General features: G+C 38.3%; 3 protein-coding genes across 5 annotated transcripts in view; 2 read left to right on the top strand and 1 right to left on the bottom strand.

The window, feature by feature from the left end:
* Positions 1 to 2,095, top strand: part of LOC113237436 (inositol-trisphosphate 3-kinase homolog) — a 120,538-nt gene extending 118,443 nt beyond the window's left edge. For 2 of the 3 annotated variants that reach the window (XM_026473907.1, XM_026473908.1), the window contains 2 exons: positions 530 to 691; positions 926 to 2,095. In XM_026473907.1, coding sequence (XP_026329692.1) covers positions 530 to 691; positions 926 to 1,858 — 1,095 coding nt within the window. In that variant the 3' untranslated portion in view covers positions 1,859 to 2,095. Of the gene's footprint in view, positions 1 to 246; positions 418 to 529; positions 692 to 925 lie in introns of those variants that run through there. The other variant, XM_026473909.1, reaches the window with a different exon arrangement.
* A 1,020-nt stretch (positions 2,096 to 3,115) lies between these two features.
* LOC113237367 (protein claret segregational) lies at positions 3,116 to 5,856 on the bottom strand. The gene is made up of 3 exons (XM_026473789.1): positions 5,784 to 5,856; positions 5,601 to 5,651; positions 3,116 to 5,483 (listed from the first exon to the last, which is right to left on the bottom strand). Exon 3 carries the CDS (start codon positions 5,481 to 5,483, stop codon positions 3,516 to 3,518), a length of 1,968 nt encoding a protein of 655 aa, XP_026329574.1. The 5' UTR covers positions 5,601 to 5,651; positions 5,784 to 5,856; the 3' UTR covers positions 3,116 to 3,515.
* A 638-nt stretch (positions 5,857 to 6,494) lies between these two features.
* On the top strand, positions 6,495 to 14,425 carry LOC113237296 (probable RNA methyltransferase bin3). The gene is made up of 5 exons (XM_026473687.1): positions 6,495 to 7,519; positions 9,179 to 9,369; positions 10,652 to 11,004; positions 12,066 to 12,287; positions 13,759 to 14,425. The coding sequence occupies exons 1-5, from the start codon at positions 6,495 to 6,497 to the stop codon at positions 14,311 to 14,313; spliced, it is 2,346 nt and encodes a 781-aa protein (XP_026329472.1). The 3' UTR covers positions 14,314 to 14,425.
* The last annotated feature ends 3,245 nt before the right edge of the window (positions 14,426 to 17,670 follow it).

Genomic DNA, 17,670 nt, shown 5'->3' with positions numbered 1-17,670 from the left:
AGTCTTGGGCAAAATGACGCGCTTCTTACACGGAGTCGAATCAATCAATGCAGTTTACATACACTATGAGAAAATCAGCAGAGGCACCGTAGGAAAAGTTTGTGGTAGCGGGAGGGACTCGCGGAGAGGCAGACGCGGTGCGGGCAGGCGGGGTGCCGACGTCACGAGAAAGCCGAGGTCTCTATATAACCGCCAACGTCCCTCCCACCGGCATACTCGCATCTAGCAGCCGTCCGCTTGCGCACGTTGCTCTAGTATTTTCTCGCATTCATTATTGCTCACTCGTGTTCGCGCTTCGGACGCTAGCACTTGTCCGCCATGACCGTCACTAGCAAAATGAACAGTGTCTCTCGCCAATCGGTATTGAGCCGCCTCGGCCCCGGTGGTCTTCTCTATGCCGCCAACAAAATTTTAGCGGTACGTGTCATCGCAATGTGAACCACTTTACCAGTGCTTATGAGGATATTGTTTTTGCAGTGTTTTTGTGTATTTGACGTAATTGTTCATAGTGTGATTTGGTTGTTCTCAGGTCGCTGTGCCTGGCAAAGAGGAAGAACGTTGGCGCAGCAAAGATGAAGGCGCTTTATTTAAGCGCTGGCGGCGTACCACCACGCCTGCCGAACCTGACTCTCCTGCACCTGCTGCACCCGCAGCAGCGCAGCCCTCGGACCTTCTAAAGTTCCTAGCTATTGTAAGTATTTTATATTTGTCAACTCTAAATTGAAAAAATACATTTGATGTATAATTTAGACATACATAAATAAATATTAAGAAACAGTTAAAATAAATATCCAATAATTAACTTTTATGCATTAGACGCGTTAAGTAAATATAAACCTACTCATTAATACTCTTCAAACTATATATTCTATATTCTACTCATCAAATTATATATTCATTAAATTTTGGTTTTTCGTTGTTACAGAATGCATTAGAGTTATCAGCCCCAGCATCTGATGCGCTGCTGAAGTCCCGCTCCTCGGAGTGGTTTCAGCTAGCAGGTCATCCAGGTTCCCTGGCGCCTGCTGGTCCCGGCACCGTGTGGAAACGTCGCGCGCCCGGAGATCACCCGCAACATAATCCGGAACGCGACGCGTACGAAGCTCTCACTACCTGTCCGCATATGAGCTCAGCCATCCCGCGCTTCTACCGGGAACTTGAATATGGTGGCGAGAGATTTATTGAGCTCCAAGACCTCCTTCACGGCTTCCGCGATCCTCATGTCATGGACATCAAGATGGGCACTCGTACGTTCCTAGAAGATGAAGTCAGTAACGCTCGTGCTCGCACCGACCTGTATGAGAAAATGGTGCGACTTGATCCCAATGCCCCCACTGAAAGCGAGCATGCAGCACGTGCCGTCACTAAATTGCGCTACATGCAGTTCCGTGAACAATGCTCGTCTTCGGCCGAACTTGGCTTCCGCATTGAAGCAGTGAAGCTCCCTGGACAACCTCCGCTCACCGATCTACAGAAGGTGCGCGAACCAGACCAGCTTGCCGCCACCGTGGCGAGGTTCTTCGGCAACGATGAACGTGCTCGGCGAGCCGTAACCGCGCGACTTCGCGAAATCAGAGAACTATTCAAACGCTCAGATTTCTTCAAAACCCATGAAATCGTCGGTAGCAGCATATTTATCATTTATGATGATGAGCGTGTTGGCGCCTGGTTGATCGACTTCGCTAAAACCAGACGTGTCCCGGAAGGCACAGAAGTTAACCATCAAGATCCTTGGCAGCAAGGAAACCACGAGGAGGGATTCCTTTACGGTTTGGATAGATTGATACAAACGATAGAGAATGCGCAGTTGCCGGCGCAAGATGATGAAACGGCGAGTGAGCCGGATGTGTCACGCTGAACTCACGGCGAGAGGACCCTGGACTCGCCTCGCGGTCGTTATCACCGCCTGACAGGCGCCGCGCTTGCGCCTGAATCCGCCCCAGTTAAGCCTGCGCCCACCCGTTGGCGCAGGGAGGAGTAGCACGAAATTCGTGCATATGAATGAGAATTAAGATGTATTTGAAAATTCTCTATGATTGAATTAATCGCCTAATGTTTTGATCTAGTCTTAAATTATTTTAATACATGATATGATTTTGCCTTAATTTTCTTGTTTTATTACGTACAGGATAAGTTTAGCACTCACCTAGCCATTCAGTAAAATTTAGATAAAACATTTGGTGGGTACCTCTCCACTAACATAGTACTTACTATCTACAACTCACACTTACGGCTTTAAGAATTAACGGGACTGCCGCCGCTCAAATTATTTCCAGGATACTAAATGTCATTGTCCAGCAGTGCACAAATAATTGTAACCGTGATGAAATTACGAAGCTCCAAGTAATCTTATTCGTTGATCTCCTACTATTCTTAAGTTCTATGGAAATGATTGCAACTTAGCAATAAGACTTATTGTACCTTGTATTTTAGACTTCAAATTATGCCTAAGGTTAATATTAATACTAACCATGGGCTAAATTAATTGTTTTATTATATAAAAAAAAAATAATGCACCTACTTACCTACAGTCAGTGTGGAAATTATCTGAGCGTAGAAAGAACCCTTGTTCGGTACATGGCAAATCCTTGATTCGAGAATACCTTACGTTGCAATAATAACCGTGCACTTCTGTTTCCGGATAAATTTAAGTTTCCATCTAGAGTGCGCCCTTAAGTCATTTCGATAAAGTTTAATTTTATGATCATTTTAACGCTAAAAGTATGCTTGTACTTGTACTGTGATAATTTACGAGTAGCGTCATCTATCGACTTCATTCCGCATTAACTACAGTAACATCATTTGTATGAAGAGCTCATGCTAATCTAAAAACAAAACAAAACCTCCTTTCCCTAAAACATCCAAACATTACGTAGTTTCAATCTTCAAAATAAAACAACAAATGACAAATACCTATTTATTATAGAAATAAGAATATAGCTAAAATAAATCGAAATAAGTCTGTGATTAGTTACACGTACGTTAAAATTATCAAAAGTAACGCAAAAATACTTATTGGGAACGAATTAATAGTAAATGCAAGACGACATTACACATTAAAGAAATTAATGCCCAATTAAGGTAAGTTACAAAACTTCAAAAATTCAAAGTACGACGAGGTGATCTATGAATTGTCTACAAAAGCTATTTAGATTAAATGTCATTATATTATAGTTAATATGGTTCTAAAATATAATTCAATATTAATTTGAAACATCTGCCAACAACTTAACACGTAAGTTGACTTAAGAAAATTATTTGCATGTGACATGTCATTAAATTAATTTCAAAATACAAACTATCAATATTAGAAGTAACATTATTTACAAGGAAATAACTAAATGTCTGTAAAAGAAAAGATGTATTCTTTTCTGGATTATGATTGTCCTATCTTAAAAGTTGATTACCAAAAAAACTAAGTCCATTTGTAACAAACAAGTCTGTAACAAACTATGTCATTATTTCTTAGTTATCTTTTAAGGCAATCTCAAGTGTATAGACACAGTAAGTGTAACTTATGTGTCAACCATAGTTAGGTTTTTCTTTGCTTTGACTGTTCTGCAGTTGTTTACTTTAGTTGCAAACCTCAGGGAGTTTAATGTCTCATTGAAGCATTCATCGAATTGATTGATATTGACCAACATTAATGTTTTTGAGTTGCCGCCAAGGCTAGGCATCAGTAAGTGTGTCAATTTTGAGTTTCTGTAAGGGATATGGGCTTGGTTTGTTTGTAGAGACAAAATTACTTTGGATAACTCAGACAATGACCTGTTTATATGTTTGGTTTCATCCATCCTCTGTGTAGTTTTGCCACTCTCAGAACCAGCCAAGTCAACCAAATTCAGATTGCTAGTATACTTTTCCTTACGCTTTTCATGGATAGCGGATATTTTAATTTGAGCTACAGAGTGAGACCTGGAGCTTCGCTCATTGTTAAGTGTTGCGGCTGTTTGTCTGTTACGTTGAGCAAATATCATCAATTTGATGAAGTCATGGGAACTCTTCACCTCCTCCTCTTTGAGGTTGGAAACATAGACATCAACCGGTCCTTTAGAATTAACCATTTTGATATCATGACTCACTTGTTCCTTACTAGAATTCAATAAGTCATAAATAACTTCATTGTATATTTCTAGAAATGATGCTTTTATTCCTATATCCCAACCCATTTTCTTCAGGTCATCCATACATGTAAAAATCATGTTGAAAGCACGAGGTATGATACCATACTGTTCTTTGCCACAGCCACCTTCCATGGTATAAGTTTTACCAGAACCAGTTTGCCCATAAGCAAAAATACATACATTGTATCCATCCAGTGCCGACTGAACCATAGGAGACACTTCAGCAAACACATCTTCCTGTGATGAATGTGGAGTAAAAATTCCATCAAAAGAAAAGGCATGTTTGCCTTTACGAGTAGAAGAATTGCACAATTCAATTTTTTCAACTTCAATGGAGCAAGCATCGAGGACATGAAGGTTGAAGAGTGGTTTTGTAGTCTCCGATTCTAGGGGTGGTCTGACCCTACAATACACGCGTATATTACCTTTTAAGTCTTGTATAGTATTTCTTAAATCTCTTTGCTCTTTATGCATGGCAGCTAATATATTTTGCAGTCCTTCTGTGTCTGATACATTTTTTGTTATTGTCACTTGTGCTTCTTTATAATCAAGCTGCAACTTCTCATGCTCGATGGAGACTTTCTTGAGGTGGTCGGAAAGAACTCGTAAAGCTTCTGCTTCTTCTTTGAGGCTGTTATAACGTCTGTTTAAGTCATCATAGTCTGATTGCAGTTTCTCTAGTTCTGATGATTTTTTTTTCAAGTTGCTTGTGATTTCTTCCAATAGTTTTGTTTTTCTGTGGAGATCATCAATCTCATGTTTTTGTAATTCACAGTCAATCTTAAGTTTGTCATATTCCGATGACTTTTCCTTTAGCTCACTGTAAGTGTTTAGCAATTTCTCTTTCAAATTATCCCTTTCCTTGGCACAACTTTCTGCAGCATCTTTAACTTTCTCATAGTCTTCAGTAATTTCATTGTGATTGTCTTTTAATTCAGTGTACTGACTTTTCAGTGTCTTGTGTATTTCAACCAAATTGTTATATTTACCTTTGAAATCATAAGGAGCAAATTTAGGCCCCGTAGTTACTGGTTTCTTCTCCACTTTGTTAACTTTGGCAGGAATAGTAGATGTTGCCTGTACAGACTGCGATCTCTTTAAGCGTGAGGCAGCTAAGGTACCTGATATTCCATTTGATGTTCCCTGCACTGATGCTGTTGACATGCTTTTGGTGATCATACCATTTGCTTTTGCTCCGACGATGGCCGTAGCACGTATAGGTTTAGTATGGTTTGCAAGTAAGCTTTTCTTGTCAGCGTCGCTGAGAACATTGGCTATACTTCTTGAAATTGGACGATTAATCAGACCTGGCCGATTCTCTTTTGTTGCCGTAGTAGGCAGTTTTGGGATTCTGGACATCTGTAATGGAAAACAACAGAATTCCAGTGAATTCTTGTATAATCTACATATCTACTACATTTTAGTTCTATTATTTAGCATTACTCTACATAATAATAAGTAATTACTGTCACGCACCTTTATGAAGTAATCCTTTATCAACACAACTTATGCGCACTCCAGGTGCTTCTGAAAGGAAGAAAATAACATTTTTACATTACTGAACAACAAAACACTGATACCTAGCTATTATAATAATTACGGATATCACAGTTTTATATATAAAATATCAACTGCTAATATATCTTCAAGTATACTAACATTGGACTGAAGAAAACAGTAAAATCGTTGAATTTCTCCAGACTGTCAATCACGTTAGTTAGAAAACGGACACATTTCAAATTTCAAAATAGAACGCTATTGTCTCTGAAGTAAAAATGTTACTAGTTAAAAAAAAGTCATTTATAGTAGAAAGGATACCCTAGTACTAAAATAGAAGTTACGCATTCACGGTTATATTCCAAGTTACTTCCTAGTATTGACAAGAGTTTTTTTAAATGGCAATATTTTTTTGTGACCGTTCGGTTTTCATTGCGGATTTACGAACGTGTGACGTAAAACATCTTTCTCGTATTGGTTGAACTGATAGTCAACAACTCTCCTGTCCAATAGGGAAAGTCATTTAAATTTCCCTGTGACAAATGAAAACGAACTCATAAAATTCAATTGCCATTTTCCTGGTGAGGAAGTGTGTGTGTGGTGCATTGAATTTTGGAGTAAATTTGCTAGTTTATATTGTGAAATTCGGTGGAAAGTGATATTTTTTGTCTAGTTTCTTTGCGTGAGATATTATTATGTAATACAAACGCTGTATCCAAAACGTGAACAATAAAAACAAACAGCATTGTTAACCTGTTTATCACAGTTGACGGATGTCCTTGTCCATTTTGCAAGTGCTGAAGTGGCGGTAAATTCAATTTTCTCCAATGTAAAGATTTGTGATTATCGTAACGTTTCAATTTCAAACACGTTATGGGTAGTCCAGAAGAAAATGTGCTCGCTTGCGAGAGCACAGCTGGAGTGGATGCGGAATTTGATACAGCAGATGCTTCAGACAATGAGGCTTCCGACATCGTTGATTCATCTGTAAATGTATCCGTGGATCAATCTGCTGGTGATGCGAACACGTCTAAAGAGGGAGACATATCCAGTTCAGGAACGTTTAAAAAGGCTAAAAAGAAATTTCGTCACGGCAAGAAGGGGCCAGGCACCTCTAAAGATAATACTGATAGGAGCATAGTGCGCAGAATTTATTATACTCCTGCAAAATTCAAGCAATGCAGAAAAAGAGCTCAAAGTTTCCCTTCCATTTCAAAGTTCTTCCTCCCGCATAAGAGGCCACGTAAAGACGTTTTTATTCCTCCAACAAAATTTCTTCTTGGGGGCAATATCTCAGACCCATTGAATCTGAACAGTCTGCAGGACGAAGATGTTAACAGAGCTATGAATGCTGTTACACCAGAATCATCACCATTGCCTACGCCTCCAAGGCACAAGGCTAAAATTGATGTCATCATACCCCCAAATATTCGAGATCCACTTAACTTAATGGAGCCCCTGGATAATGAAGAGTATGAAAAAAGGCTGGAGATGCAACAGCGCAAGCCACGCAAGAAGCCGCGTTTGCGCCGACGCACTACTGATAACACTTCACCAAAATCAGAAGTGGTTGTGGAAAAGGAGGAGGGAATTAAAGAACCACCTCCTCCTGAGCCCTCTACGTCAAAATCTCGAAAGAGGTCATGCAGTGAGAGTGAGAATGCTGCACAGAAAGTGAAGGATGCTAAGAAGTTACGCCGCATGGATTCTTTGGATAAAATTGTAAGTCCAGTGGTTCCACAGCCTGGAGCATGGATGCGTGCTAGACCCCAGTCGCGGCCGGCGGTGCCTGAACGCCCAGTCTCACCACATCGCACTAAACTCAAAACTGAAGGAGAGCAGAAGCTACCAACATTTCATCCAAAAAATTCAAGATATCAGTATGGAAATTACGACAGGTAAAGAATAACCAAGCTGTTATTATTACTTCATCTTATCATAAGTTTAAGATAAGAGTTATAAAGATAAGCAGGGAAATAAAAAAACTAACTTAAGTTGTTGCCTATCATATTGTACGCTTCTGAAAAACCAAATTTTCAATGGGCAGTTATTGCATACAGAAATACAAGATATTTACTCACTGAAAAATGTGGTTAACAATGCAGGTCTATTCTATAATATATTGTATTAGATTTGACATTGAACCAAAACTTGGCATGTGAATATTTTACACAATGCTTATTTCACTTTAGAAGTAGCATGAGTTAAAGTTAAATTAAAACAATAGCATAGACAAACTACAACAATTGGAATTTAACCAGAAACTATGAAGTCAAAAATATAACATACAATAGTTAAATTTTAGATTTTATATTATCAAGTAAAAAAGCATCAATATTGTAGTAACATTAAGTAACTAACAAATTATGCAATTTCATTTTAAAATTGTCTACCATTTAATTCTTTAACAGCATCATAATATAATATAATTTTATGGGTGCTAATATGAACATTGTTATACTGTAAAACTCCAACTTAGAGCATTGTTTGGGTATACTGTAAAACTCCAACTTAGAGCATTGGTTGGGCCGTATTTCTGTTGTATTCCTTGTGTTTCTAGGATATCTACCATATCCTAGACACACAAGGAATACTACAGGCGTCATAAATATAAATCAATGTAGGGTAGGGTTAATATCTTCAGTTTCCTACAGTAAGGTACACAACCTTCTCGCTGACCCACAACCAACATGGCCTTAACACATTTCTTCTGGGTTTTAAATGTATCCATATATTGAAACTTATTTTAGATTTTTAACCGACTTCCAAAAAAGGAGGAGGTTCTCAATTCAACTGTATTTTTTTGTGTGCATGTTACGCTATTACTCTTTTTTCTTAGAATTTGTGAACTGATTTCAATTATTATTTTTTTGTTGGAAAGAGGGTACGTCATTGTTGGTTCTATTTTAAATTTGAAGAAAATATTCCACCTCTAAGGGTAGCAAACTAGGTGACGAATATGGATTCCCGCACTTTCCGGTAACCAATTTCAATAAAAGTTGGCAAACAGATGACATTGTATAGTGTTGTCGTATTTGAAGATGGAGTAAAAGGACATTTGTGGGGTTGCCAGTTTATATATAGGTCTATTAGTATCAAAATCAATTTTTAGACACTTTTTTAATAATAACAGGCGGATTTGATTATGTGTACAAAATTAAAATGAAAAGCTTTAAAATACGTCTCCTATTTATATTTTTAATACATATACTTCTAAATTTAGTGTAAGTATGAATTAATTTTTAAAAATCAACAATACAAATGAACCTGTGCCCAGCAGTTGGATGTATAATAGGCTGATGATGATGAATGTAATGAAAAAATTTCGCCTATTTATTTCATAAGAGCATCCAACGTGTAGTTGATAGTCAATATAATATTTGTCAACTGCAATCGATCTGCTAGCAAACGTGGATAACATTTTTGCGCAATGAATTGTCATTTTACTCTGTCTTCAAAAAAGATAGTCTATAATTCCATGAACATTTGAGGTGGGTTCTTTAAAAAATTTTCAAACTAGCAAACAGACATGATCAACTGTTATTTCCTGATTCCAGGTATTACGGTTACCGCAATCTTAATGCAATGATGGATGTACGTCTGCAAGTGTTTGAGATGCACCGACATTTGTTTCACCACAAGGATGTCCTGGACATAGGCTGCAATGTGGGTCATATCTCAATCGCAGTAGCGCGTACTCTCGGCGCCCGCTCGGTCGTTGGCATCGATATTGACCCAGTTTTGATAGGTAATTAGACTTGAATCAAAGTTACTTGTATACACCAGTTTCTGAACCGTAACATCGTATGAAAGGTCTTGTAACACTAAACAGTATGTAAGGTACATACTGTTTGGTGTTATAAGGTAGGTTGTATTGAAAATAATATTGCAGATTATTTTTATTTAATCCCATCTTTATTCCCAAATAAAAGTATCCATTCTTATAAGGCTTTTGCAATTCGTTTTTCCTTACTTTTCTTTATAAATGGTTTGTAAAATGTTTCAATATGCATTTTTAGTGCAAGTATTATTCATGGTAAACTATTCCAGTTGTTTTGTTGCAACTTATTATGTAATGAGATATTTATATACAATTTTTAAACTTTCTCTCTTGAACTTGAAATCTGCAATCAGTCAACCAGGCTACATATTCCAGAAAATTAGGGCCATTGTCTTATCTATTATAATTTTAAAATTAGACATTTTCACAAATTGTGCAATTTGCTTAATGTGTGTTTAAAAATTCTACTGATGTTATCTGCGTAGGATGAATACCCTATAAAATTACCTTTTTTATAAGTGTAATCATATATATTAATTATATTAAAAGTAAGTAAAGTTGTATGAGTTGAGAACTTTGTGTGTTCAAGCTTGTATTTGTAATGTTAAAATTGTGCTCTATCGCGTTTCGCTTAAGGTTTATTTTCGAATTTACCCCCTCCTTCAACTTTAATTTTTATAGAAAAAATATACCACCAGGGATTTAATTAATGAATAATTAAGTAAAGCCGGGTACTCATTAGCGAACTGTAACTGTAACGTGCAGATACAGTAACGAGGTTCTAGTGTGTACGCATGAAACAGTCTTCGATTAGACGGCTCACTGAAAACCACACCGCGTACCGCTCGCGGCAAGCTCGCGAACCACGTACTAACTATGGTTACATAACATGCAATGGTTACAGTTACAGCTCACTAGTGAGTACCCGGCTTAATATTTGGGACGTTGTTATTTCTGATATGTATTGTATATTGATACAGTCTCATGCTTTACATTGAATAAAATGTACTAGTTATGGTGTAGGTACTTCCCTTTGAATATATGAAGTCCTTTATTCTCCATTGAGCAAAATAGGCGCTCGGACGTCGAGTTGCGGACAAAAGCCCGTTACACTACACTATACTATACCATACAATGGTGGCTTGTATCCTAAAGCTGTCTTTGAATAAAACCCATAGCGTTAATTGAGACAGATAGCTATCTCACTGATAAACTTATTAATTGATAACATATTAATTTTGACTTTCAGGACGAGCAAGGAAGAACTTGCGATCCTTCATACCAGTTCCAACCGAACCGCCAAAGGCAGAAGAGGGAAAAAAGTCTGAATTAGAAGATGATAAGAAAGATTGTGATAAGTGCAAAGAGCAAAAATGTGAAGACTGTCATATTGAGAAGGAGGAACATGACAAATTGGAGGAAGACAAGAAACCTTTACCTGGGCGGAAGATACGCAGACCCCGTAAGAATAGGAAGGCTGTGAATAAACAAGAAGGGCAATGCTTTTTTCCGATGTCAATGTCGATATTGTATGGTGCTCTTGGTGATCCCGCGGCGGAGGCTACACCACCTCTATTTCCTTATAACGTCACATTTAAACAGGTAAACAAATTATCCATTGGGCTCTGACAGCTAATACCACCCTCACTAAAGGGCACTTTGAAAGGTTTAGCTGTTAAAGTATCCAATGAGTTATTGAAAATATCTTGTGTGAAATGGTTTTGCAACAAATTTTACAATGTTGGACAACTCCAACGAGAAACACTCTTGTACATATTTACTAAGAACTATTCCTGCATCATTGTAATTTACTTTTATCTTAGTCGATTTACGTGTAAGGAATTTAACAAGCATCAATCTTAATTACTTGTTGTTTATTGTATGTACGAGTCTTAAAGTACCATAGTATTTTAGTCCAGTCCACGTTTTTATGTGCCAATTGCTGTTTATTTCTAGTGATTCTTCTAGTCTTAAGAGTAATTTAAACAGTTAATCAAAAAGTCTAATAATCAACAATTGAGTAACTTAACGAAGATAATGGGACAAATATTGTATCATAAATTATATTCCAAATAGGGCAACAAAATAATTCGCACCTTTCATGGAAGAATGGCATAAGTGGTGTTACGTCATAAATTTTTATTGCTCCATTAGATTAATATTGAAGATAGAGTTACAAGAATTTAAGAGGATGTGAGTTATATTTTTCTGTATCTTCATATTCATATATTTTGTAACATAAGATATTATAAAATATAATGCAGTAGTCACAAATTGTGGATAATAACTATTTTTTCATAATATAAAATTAAATAACATTTAAGTATATGACGTAATCTATTTCATGACTAGGAAAATGGTTCTTAACTTTTATTAAATATTTCGTCTAATTTATAAAATGCGTTATTAAAAAGGTTAATTTTTTAGATGGGCAAGAAATGTTGATAATTTTTCTTGTTTTTTTTTATCTCATTTGGTATGCTATTATATTATATATCTAACGAAGTAATAAACGTTTTTGCCGTAACTCCACTTATGCCATCCTTCCATGAAGGGTGCGGTTGTATAATTCTAAACTATAATAAATAAATTGGATAACATAGATTTTGGCAAGTTTTAGAATTTCTATAAACACAAATGAGGCTTCATTTACACTTTTACAGGGTAACTACGTGCCCCGAGAGGAAGTAGCACTAGGGTCGGCTGAGATCCCTCAGTTCGATCTTATCTTATGCCTGTCGACTACCAAGTGGCTGCATCTGAACTGGGGCGACGCCGGTCTGAAGCGCGCCTTTCGCCGTATGTTCAACGACCTACGTCCGGGCGGGAAGCTTATCCTTGAAGCGCAGAACTGGGCCAGTTATAAGAAAAAGAAACGCTTAACTGTAAGTTCTTAACATTGTTTTGGATTAGAATTTATTTGAGTAGATCTATGGTATAGAACTGGTTTCTGTAACTCGAGGCAGCACTTATTTTGTGTATGGTGAGTGTAGCGCTCTGCTTGTGTCATGCGTGTACCTTTACAATCTTAGGTATTTCGCCCTTTAATTGACCACGCTAGAGCATTGTAGTAGCTGCTTCCTCCTCCTCCATCCACACTGTTGGCAGAGTTCCTAGCTTGCCTGCAAAACCGTAGGGGTCGTACAGAGGTTGTCCTGAGAGGCTGTTTTGCTCTTCTTACGGCGTCCATGACCGACAAATTTCTAGCCAATTCATCGATAAAAGATTGGTAGCATCCATTTATCTAGACCTAAAAAGGGGTACCCCTTTGTAGATCTAGAAGAGAGCCTAAATAATACTATTTGAGTAAGGTGAGCGCGTTCTGAATGTGGAAATTCGTTAATAGAATTCGAATTGTATGTATGGTATCAACTAACAGTAATTAGACTATAGAAAGAATTTTCTCAATATTCAATAAAATCCAATAGTAGCATTGTGGCTCTATCTCATCTTAAGCTGTATGGTACTTAATGGGAATTACTTTTACAAAATAAATATTATTGGATTTCTTATTATAGTTTATATAAAAAGAAAAGATAAAAAAGATGATATCGCTTTGAATTGCTTTTTTAGCGGCATTTGAAATGAAAGTGAAAAACAGATGGAACACTACATTGCTATTTATATATACAACCACGTTATCTCCTACATTAGACATATTTAAAACATTATTTCCTTGCCGTGTGAGTGCTTATATGTTATGCTATGTTATAATCATTGATCGGAATTGAGGCAGTTAATTTAGCTAAACTAAACAATAACGTGGACATTCCCTTCGAATTGTCGGAACTGATTAATTATATTTCAATATGAGTACATGAGTACAGAAATTTGAGTACATTGGCGGCAAATTATTATTTGCTTAATATTATTTGCCATAAATTATTGTTTCGAAAAATAATATTGTAGTTGAATTTCTATAGGTACTTACGTATTTAAATACTTTAGCCATTTAAAAAACAAACCTGGGACAGCCTATTTTTGGAATGCTTAGAAAATAAACAATAAAAAAAGAAATTTTACACTCATTGATGAAGAAATGTATGTATGTTATGTATGAGGTATGTCCATACTAAGAAAACGTTCATACTTTAGGTAGATTAGCTGTCTCAATTCCGGTCACTGGTTATAATTTAATAAGTATTGATTATTAGTACATAGCATAGAATAAAAGACGCAAAAGTTTAACAAGCGAGTTTATACTCATTGGTAAATTCTACTCGGACTGTAATTCTTAACAGTAGTTAAGTTGCTTTCTTTTTGGAGATTTAATAGTCAATTAATGTTTACATATAGAAGTACAAAGAGGGATGTATAATTTATTGTATTTCGTTTATTATTTATTTTCTTTTACAGCCAACTATCTACGAGAACTTCAACTCCATCGAGTTGTTCCCGAACAAGTTTCGGGAATATCTCCTGTCGCCTGAAGTTGGCTTCAGTAAGTGTTGCATATTGGGAGTGCCACAGCATGCGAGCAAAGGATTCCGGCGGCCGATCCAATTGTACATCAAGGGAGATTTTACACCCAGCAAGGCGCGCTGGTCGGATGCGTACGCGCCGTCGTCGCACCATCGGCCCGAGGCGGAGCCGCCCCGGCGGACAGTGTACGCGCCTGTGGCCCCCGCGTACCGGCCAAGCGACGATGCGCCATCTTGTGGCGCCGCCACGCCCTACTCGCCGAACTTGGACTGCTGCGCGGACGACTCGCCGTTCTACAACCCGCGCAGCGATTCGTACGCGCCGTCGTATCAGCCTCCGCGGCCGACGGTGTACGCGACGCTGCCGTCGCCGCTAGGCAGTGCGTCTCCCGCGGCTTCCCCCGCTGCGTCTCCCGCGCCGCATGCCTCGCCCGCGCCCGACCCGCTCTCGGCCCGAGGCTTCCCTGAGCCGCGGCTCCACGACGACTGAACGCCGCCAAGCGGCCTTTCCGCCTTTATTATCTATGTAAATACTGGTTTTGAACCTGTAGGATTATGTTTTAAGCTGAAAGTATTTTATATTATACTTGTAATGTATTAACCTGAAGTGTTGTTTTATTTCTTATATTTAGAAGTACCGTGACTAATAACTCAAAAGGACTGCTAATTTCCATATTACAGATCGTAGCCCGTCTTGTATCCCGCCAGGAAGTAGTTTATAAAATAGCCGTGGATATCAGTTAATTCTTCTTTATATGAAATGTAATTTAGTTTTTTCCTTGTGATATTATTCAAATATTGATCATGAGCTAAAATTATTTTTTAAACTTTGACAAATATGCGTAACAATAGATGGCACTGTGTGTTACAAACTAATTTATAAATTAACGCTAGCTAATGTGGGTAACAAAATAAAAGAATAGCCGTGGTCGGTACTATTTGACGAGTTGATTTGATTAATATTAGTAGCTTTGATAAATTGCAGCTTGTCAATGTAAAACAAATTAGTCACAAAAATAGCTATTTGGTTGGCACCCATAGCGACATCAGCCCTATTACCCCGTAGCCATGCTACGGGGGCTGGTGTATATTTTTTTTTTTTTTTTTTTTTTTTTTATTGCGACTCGACAAAATGACTGCACCGCGCCTGATGGAAAGTGCGAATACAGTCCAGAGATGAGAGTAACGGATGGAAAACACAAATATCTTCACTCCGTCACTATCATTTTGCCGGTCTGGCCAAATGCACTGGATGTACACCAACTGATCCCTGAACGCGATTCGCAAAAGCGTTTCACTGTGGAGGGTTTTCCGCCGTGTGTACTGTGGTCGCTATCCAGTCGGCACAGAGCCTACCACAATGCTAAGCAGATGGACACTTGTGACGCCCTCGGTCGCCTCTTACGACCCCCACGGGCATGTATGGGGAGGCGACAATGTATTCTTAAGCCGTCGCCCCACGGCTCATGTATATGTAGTAATAGGTACTAAATACTCGACTACGCTGTCTTGTATCGTGATTGGCAGACCTCTTGAGTTACTGGTCAATGGAATTACCAAGGCGTTAGGTACTGTAGTCTAGAGACGTAGCTCCGGTCGCGTAACGAGAGGTACTTTATAAATACAAACTGGGATTATCTTCATAACTAGATATTTATTGTGTTTTTCACATATTCACTTATGGAGACTACTTCTAGATCTGCAAAGATGTTCTTTTTTCTATCCTATTTTTTTAAACACATTCTAAATACAAATCTATATTCACTCGGCCAGTACTTCTACACATAGAGTAGAGGCTAGACTACAGTACCTATCTATAGGCCAAAAATACTGTCACCGCATGTTCAACGATATGTATATGTCCAATCAGAAATTATATACAAATGTTTTGAAAGTATATTATACATATATTCACACGCGCTTCAATACACGGCGTAACATGTTTTTTTTAATAATACATATGGGCGTGCACAAATGAATTAAATAAGTCAGTCAGTACCGTGCCTTATTCCAACGTAACCATTGGCATGGTCAAGTTTTTGAAATTGGTCTAGCCAGAAAAAAAGTCGCTATTTAGTCGCCTAACTTAACTTTTTCGGCATGGTAGCCGAACGGTTACCGTTTTGCGTATGCTGATGGCAGCACAGTTGTAGATACTTATAGGTACTTACAGTTATAGGTACTTTTTACAGGTATACAGTTAATGCAAGGGTCAGTGGAGAGGAAATACAGTGTTGTCGAGAGTTCACGGTTAGCCGTTTGGATTTGACACTCCAGGCAGTCTCCGATTGAGGCGATGCTAATCTTGTCAAATTTAACGCTTCCAAAACTCAGGCATGTCTATTCTCCATAAAACGGAGTCCCTTCGAGCTGATTCCGACTTTTCGTAATATACCGATAGCCGACTGCATCCAGCTACTTGGAATGGACCTGTCGTCCAATTTGAACTTCGGCAGATACATTGAATCCATGGCCAAAAATGCAGCAAGGATGCTTGGCATCCTTTCCAGGGTGTGGCGTTACTTTACACCGGGACAGTTGCTTCAGCTGTACCAAGCACAAGTCCGGCCGGGCATGGAGTACTGCTGCCACCTTTGGGATGGCTCTGCTACATATCAACTGGCCACTTTGGATTCAATTTACGATCGTGTCAAGAGGGTTACTGGTGACTCGGAATTAGTGGAGGCGGAACTGCAAACCCTTGAACACTGCCGTAAAGTTGCCTGCTTGTCGGTATTTTACTGGATATATCACGGAGAGTGTGCGATGGAATTACACGATTTAATTCTGCCTTCCCCTTTCCATTACCGGGGGACTGGGCGTAGGCTTGGGTTCCACCCCTATGTTGTGGATATTCCAAAGATTCGCACAAAGCGTTACGCTTCCACGTTTATATGGCGAACGGCTATGGAGTGGAATTTCCTGCCTGCAGACTTGTTCCCTGAACGTTATAACTTGGGTCTTTTCAAGGCGAGAGTGAATAGGCATTATAAATAATTCACACCTAAAGGTGTGCACGCTCCATCGTCGACCTCATCCTCACTTTCCATCAGGTGAGATGGTGGTCAAATGCTGCACTTATATTTTATAAAAAAATAATAATTAAGATTTACCAACGTTGAGTACATTCTTACAAAAATAGAAACTTATGCTAGGAACGACTTAAAACTAAATGCATCAAACAATTACAGGTAAATATATCTCTTCGCAATTAGTTACTAGACAATGCAAAAACAACTTGAATTAACATCAAACAAATAACACAAACTAAACTAAAGTATACTTAATAAAACATTTGGGTTACTACAAAAACATCACAAGTGTAAGAAAAATTTTTGAATTAAAAAAATCGTAATTTGATTGCATGTGCCCCTCACGTCGATTTCACTCAACACAATACCACGTTTCTGTAAACGTATCTAATTAAGGTTTAATTAAATATACAGTAGCTTTAAAGTAGGGTTCGAAATTATCATTCTTTTCAGTAGCAGAAGAGCCCCTTGTGAAACAGTTCGCCCAGCGAAGTACTGCCACCTTACCTATTTCGGTGGCTAAGCAGTAGGTACTAAGTTAAAAGCGTTGTATAGTAGTCATTATGTTGTGAAATAGTAGAAAATCGTATGTATATTTTGCCTCGGTCTTTGGCATTGGCCCCACGATAGAAACCTTGTGGCACCCCACTGAATTCCTTATAGATTTGTAACCATTTGTCACTAATTCTTCATTCTCTCTTCTCTAATGCTCTAATCTGAGTTGCAAATACGCCTGCAAAATATGTGAATTTCATTTTTACGATACCAAATGACGGGACGCACCAATCGTGCACCTGGCGGTAAACGACACGCCT

The sequence above is a fragment of the Hyposmocoma kahamanoa genome, unplaced genomic scaffold (assembly GCF_003589595.1).
Source record: "Hyposmocoma kahamanoa isolate Upper Pololo Valley unplaced genomic scaffold, ASM358959v1 93, whole genome shotgun sequence".
Classification (NCBI taxonomy): domain Eukaryota; kingdom Metazoa; phylum Arthropoda; class Insecta; order Lepidoptera; family Cosmopterigidae; genus Hyposmocoma; species Hyposmocoma kahamanoa.
The sequence above is the reverse complement of the archived record's forward strand: the minus strand, read 5'-3'. Positions and strand labels throughout refer to the sequence as shown.